Source organism: Buceros rhinoceros, unplaced genomic scaffold, assembly GCF_000710305.1.
Source record: "Buceros rhinoceros silvestris isolate BGI_N320 unplaced genomic scaffold, ASM71030v1 scaffold6050, whole genome shotgun sequence".
NCBI lineage: Eukaryota > Metazoa > Chordata > Aves > Bucerotiformes > Bucerotidae > Buceros > Buceros rhinoceros.
In genome coordinates, this window is record NW_010391179.1 from 18,006 (window position 1) to 24,088 (window position 6,083).

The 6,083-nt window shown below is 43.3% G+C and overlaps 1 protein-coding gene across 3 annotated transcripts in view; it reads right to left on the reverse strand.

Moving 5' to 3' along the window:
* The window catches only part of FOXN2 (forkhead box N2), a 19,777-nt gene that overhangs the window by 3,300 nt on the left and 10,394 nt on the right, over window positions 1-6,083 (reverse strand). Inside the window, exons 3-4 of one of the 3 annotated variants that reach the window (XM_010140470.1) lie at window positions 4,348-4,359; window positions 3,128-3,192 (exon numbers count right to left, since the gene is read on the reverse strand). In XM_010140470.1, coding sequence (XP_010138772.1) covers window positions 3,128-3,192; window positions 4,348-4,359 — 77 coding nt within the window. The remainder of the gene's footprint in view (window positions 1-3,127; window positions 3,193-4,347; window positions 4,360-6,083) is intronic. The other 2 variants (XM_010140463.1, XM_010140455.1) reach the window with 2 other exon arrangements.

Below are 6,083 nucleotides of genomic sequence, written 5' to 3' on the forward strand. Positions count from 1 at the left end.
GACACCAGCAACGTCTTTTTAATGGCATTTGTTTTCTTCCCCTATTATATGTATTAACAGCATTGCTGGACTTGAGGAGAGCATTGGTTTTGGGAGAGGGACTGTAGAATTGTCTGTTTGGCTTCTTTATCTTATATAATTGTCCTAACTTCATCCCTGGTCACGGAGAAATTTGAAGAACGCGACACCTTGGGAATGTTGTATCACCACAGGAAGGGGACTGAGCTGCTGTTTCCCACACAGGTTATAAAACATACACACTCCCACCTTGTTTTCACTGTCTCTCATTCTAAACCCAGCATACTTTAAGGTCTATCCCTCCGCATTCATGAGATTTTTTTTTTTTTTATTCTGTTTTTCTTTGGCAGCAATAGAGCCCCTGTATTTACAAGTCATGTGTATTCAACTGACAAAAAGAAATAAAAATGAGCATGAAGAGTTACTTTTCTCCAGTATCATAATCAGAGAGCGAAACATTCCCATTCCTTACTTGCTATCACAGACATTTTATTTTCACATCTGATGCTGGTATATAAGCACCACCTTGTTAAAATGATAAGCTGTTGGAGGCATTAATGCAACACAGAATTACTATCTGCAAAGAGCATTTCTGCATCTTAGTTCCTCCAAAGAATGAGGAGAGACACTTCTGCAGCAACTTCTTAGCAGTAGGCTGTGTCAACGTTAATGTGCTTTGGCTTCATTTGTGATTGCTCTCCTCAACAGCGGAATGGCTGCGGAAGCACCTTATTACAAGGAATTCTTTCATCTGTACCACAGCTACCCTGCGTGAGCCCAGGAACATTAATGGCTTGCCTTTAACGCCAGGGAGATGCTGAACAGGTTCACTGAGATGCAGAAATTATATGAGAGCAGATATACTCCATTATTTCAGCACCTCCGATGTATCAAAACGGAGTAGTTAGCGTAAGAGTGGCAATCTCCAAACCTGTCATGGCATACACCAGCAAAATCATTAAGAGGAGGAGGATGTGTCGTATTCTCTAACAAGCCCTGAGAATCCCAGGTCTAGCATCCCTGCAGCATCCAGCCAGCCAGGGATGCTTTCTTGCCACCTGGGTACCACCATAAAACCTCCATCTGGATGCACGGTAATTGTCATCTGCGGACCAGCCAGCTGCCTGGTCTCTAAAATACCTTGGCTTTGCTGCCTAACCAATGTCACTGGTTTGTGGCTGAAAACTCAAAACAACATTCTCACCTCAAAGCCTACTGCACTAGCAAAACCAGAGAGATGATGTCTGCTCTGCTGCTCAAGTCCTATTTCGTTGGTGGCCTTTCGTTATCCTTTTGAAAGAACTTTAACAACACTCTTCTACAACAAATCAACGCACACTCACTTTTTCTGGGAATCAGCCCTTCAAAAACTGAGCACAACTCACTTTTCCATGAGTATTATTCAGTGTTTTCAGTGAGTATTATTATTTTGACAAGGACAAGCCTTCAGTGTATTAAGCTTTAGTAGTGATGTGCAGGTGAGATGCTCAGCAGGCTTCTTCAAAAGAAATGCTGTGATACCCAGCATACTGTCTAGCTCCTTCCTGGTACCCAGGCCCACTAAAATGTTTTAAAATAAAGAAAACTTTTTAAAAAGTACCTATTGGAAAATGAAACAACCATCTTCTGTTGAACAGCTGTTGCTAATTCTATTTACATTTGACTGTCGATGAAACACAGATTTCCATCTTAAATTAACTTTGTTAATTTAAACTTTGTTGTTGTCAAATCTGAATCTGGCTGGCTGGTAGAAAACCCTAGAACAGAACTACGGCTAAGTCCTTGTAACTCTAATGCTCATTAAAACATTTAAGAGTAGCCAGTGATCTGAAGAAGGGGACACCAGAAAGACAAGCAATGCTGCACTTCAGCGGGGGTTCCCTGAAAATAAACAGAATGCAGGGGTTTGGGGAGGTTTTGCTTTCTCAACAGCAATGCCCCTCTGGGTCTGTCTGTGCTATGTGGCCATGCCCCGCTCAACTTGCACACCGCTGCTAGTGACTAGCCCACCTCTTGGGGCAGGTGCAAGTGCCAAACAACTGCCCTAACAGTGGTGCCAGCTACTGCAAGGACCATCAGGAGGGATAAGCACCTTCTGAAACATCACCTACAGACTACTGTGTTTAATTTGCTCAACGGGGAAATGTGCCGTGCTACCAAATTCCTGCCATGGCTAGAAGAGATCACTCATCCACAGTAACAGCTGAGCGTGACTTGGTCTGATCCAATCTTTCTCCACCAAGTTTTGGTAACTGCGGTTAAAATAACATTTATACCACATAAAAGCTTTTGTTTGTGGACGTGATTTGCTTTCTCCTGCACCTAACTCATCACTACTACAGGAAACGGAGGGATATAAACTTGGTTGAGGAGCAGCACTGTAGCCTACAGTGGCAAGATCTGTATTCAGAGTCCATACATTAGACTTATCCTATTCCCCTCTCTCAAGAGTTAAAATGAACATTTTGAAATTTTAAAGGCAATACCTTAAACTACACAGATATCATGAGGGGATTCTGTTAACGGGGTTAATATCCAGAACTTAGGTCTACCTGCATAACTACACTGGCAATAACATCAGACTGTCCCACTGATTCTGGCAAGCGAGTGAAAAGTACCACGCAGCTGTGAAATACTTATTTGAAGTACTTCTTGTTCCCCTGCAAATCCTGTCATGCTCTTCCACTCACCTGTATCAAACAACCAACTTTAAGGGACTTCTGTGGCCATATTACACAAGTTTTCTACATTAAAATTTGCTGCCTTTTGTTCTCAGTTGCTCATAACCAATAAAACTAGAGCAGAGATGTAGCTTTCAGATTTGTTTTCTACTGAACTATTCATTCTTTAAGTAGGTCATATTTGGGAGTGATTTGTCTGCTAAACACCTTGCTGACAGAACAAGATGGCCCCTATTTCGTCTTGAAATTCATCTTATGGATTTAAACTTAATACACAAGTGGCTGATACCACGAGCATGCGTTCTAATCCATCAACTTTTTTCACAATCTAGCAGACCCTTCAGAGCAGGTCCATACCTCTGCTGGGCTTCAGCACACGCCTGCAACCAAAACCAGGGAAAAAGAGTAAAAGACAATCAAATGTTTACCTTTGAGAGATCGGCCATGATTCTGCTGAAGGACTGAAGTTAGGTAGTGAGGGGATGCTGACCTACTGAAAAGAAATTCAACAGGTCAAAGCCAAGCCCTAATTAGCCAAATGATTTGTACAAAGTATAGTAGACAACACTATGATCATAGAAAGATAAAAACAAAGCCAACCCCATCACCACAGTTTAGTGGGCAAGGAATTTCTGTCGCCCTCAGTTGATGGCTTTAAACTTGGGTGAATGGTTTATGTAGCACTATTAGCCATCATCAGCGTTTGGAAAACACCTTCAAACACACAGACTAAGCAAAAGTCTTGTTGGCAAGAAATACTAACTTCTATAGATTTTATGTCCCTGCCTAAATGTTGGATTTTAAACAGAGACATGGTTTTTTTTAGAAAGTAAACCTATGTGTGAACAAAACATCATCTTATACAGGGATGCTTAATGCCCAGGAGCCACAGAATGGGTAAGAACTAGTTTTATCCATCTGCTCTTTGAGACGGTGGTGGGAGAGTAACAAAAACAAAAGGTGGTGTCATGCAAAAAGCTGGGGAAGAACAAAAAAACTCACCAAATAATCTATCTACTGATTTAAAGCTACCCGAGGCTGGGCTGTCTTGGCGATGCTGTCTGCTTTTTTGCATTATCAGACCAGCTTCGCACTTGACAAAGTACCGCGGAATACCTTACCGAATAAAGGGCAAGTTAAAGCTTTCACGTGGTTTCCTGCTGCACACCCACTATTATTATTATTCAGTTCATTACAAACAGGCCAGCAAACACTTCGAAATAAATACAACAGAAACAGTACATAACTATTCAAATTGCATGAAACATAGCAATCGCTGGCAAAATTTGAAGGGCAAGGAATAGAATTTTCAAGCCCAATCTGTAACAGCAACCTCATGGAATTAACAGGGTGATTTCTATCATTAAGGGGTGTTGACCATTTATATTGCTCATATTTAGGCAGCTCTATTTTCCAAAACAAGGCACAGCCACAAATCCCCAGACCGCTAACATTTTAATTGTCTAGGTCATTAATTAAAACCCAAACAATTACTTCAGTTTTTAAAATACCTTTTTAAAAATAAATCTTGATTCTTTAATTTGAATTTTGAATAAAATATTTTTCATTGGTCACTGGGCAGTGCTGTGGCTGGACATCTCTCAAGAACCCTGAGATCAGCTACTCTGCACAGTTGTTAGTGACAGACGCCTGGTTACTGCTCTCGCTGCTCCAACTTGCCATCTTGTAATCCAAACTCAGCTGGCCAGCGATACCAGCTCCAAAGGCTGGTGTAGTGCAGGAGGAAAAAACCCAAGAAAATCAAAGCAAGGTGGCTTGAAATGCATGATCCAAGCCACGTAAGGAGCTCTTGCAGCACTGCAACCTGCTTAGCGCTGGTAACCAAAGCTATCGATCAGGAGAGAAATATTTAAGCATATCCCAACAGGGTAACCAAAGGGAAAAAGATCCAGTGCAGGTGAATGCAAACGTGTAAAACTCGAGTTCACTGTAGGGTTCCTGTAGGGCTGGTGGAGCGCAAAGCGAACGGATCCAAAAACAGAGGAAAAAATTTAAAATAATAATAATAAAAAAAAGTCGCTGTGGTGGTTTAGGATTTGGTGCGGTTTTGGTAGCAGAGCCTGGGGCTGCTGCCTTCGTTTGGTGCCATTTCAGTAGCGGAGGATGGGACTGCTAGCGTGATCCCTGTGAAAAGCTTCACGAGAAGAGCTCCCCTGGCTCCAACTCGGCCCAGCCTCTGGCCAAGGCTGTGCCAGTCACTGCCTCTGTGAATCAACCTACAGAAGAGCGGAAACACTTTGGGAAACGGCTTTTGGTTTTGGGAGCGCTCTTTTGTTTTGGAGGGAGTAGGGCAGAAGGAGAAGCAACCATGCACTCAGGGAACTGACAAGAAGGTTAGAGATGCACACCTTTGGCTACTGGCAAGTTGGCAGGATGATGCCCTGCGCTCCTGGAAGAGCGCTGGCAGGAAAACGGACAGGCTGCAGAGAGCCACATGTCACCTAAGAGGCCCTGACTTTGAGGAGGGTTGGCACTGGCTCGGCTGGGCACTGGGAGAGCCACTCCCAGCAGCAGAGCCCTATGTGAGCTGGAGACGTTCACGCCAGACCATCTCCTGTGGGGGGGATGCCACGTGGCCGGCAAGGAGCTGTAAGGAATGTTTCCCATGAAAAGCAAGTGGCAGAAACAAGCTGGAAGAGCTAAGACTGACTGTGCCCCCCCACCCTGTGTTACCCCTGTCCTCTGGTGCTGAGTGTGGGGGGAGGTAGTAAAGCCAGGCCCAGGAAAAAGGAAGAGGTGGGGTGAAGGTGTATTTCAGATCTTGTTGATTTCTTTCTGTATTATCTACTTTTACTGGTGATTTGGTTGTAGTTTTGTTATTTTAGTTAAATTCACTGTTTCCTCTGGTTGAGTCTGTCTTTTGTCCGTGGTTATAAGTGATGAGTGAGTCCTCCCTTGTCCCTTGTCTTGACCCTTGAGTAGTTGCTGTATTTTCTCCTCCTGGAGAAAACAGCGTGGTTGCTTAGTTGCCAGTCAGGTCTCAACCACAACAGTCACAAGGAAAGCAATGGACCCACCCCAGCGTGGCTTGACTGCAGTCTGCAGGTAAATTGCACAAAGAGATGCTCAACACCTTCATCGTTTTGTCTGAGCTCAGATCCTTCACGAATTATATCCACACAGATCTTTCCTAGAGCAAATTAATGCTTAGTATTAAGACAAGCTATGCATATGCATAAGGTATTTGTAAGATGAGGACACTGGCCGTCCCCAGAGCCTGGGATATAAAACATGCAGTACTAGAAATGGAGTGCAGTCCTGCACTGACTTGTTAAATAAGCCGTGTTGAAATAAAATGTACAAGTGATGCCAATCATCTATAATAACACAATCTCAGTGTAACTAGGCACAGATTACAGTTTT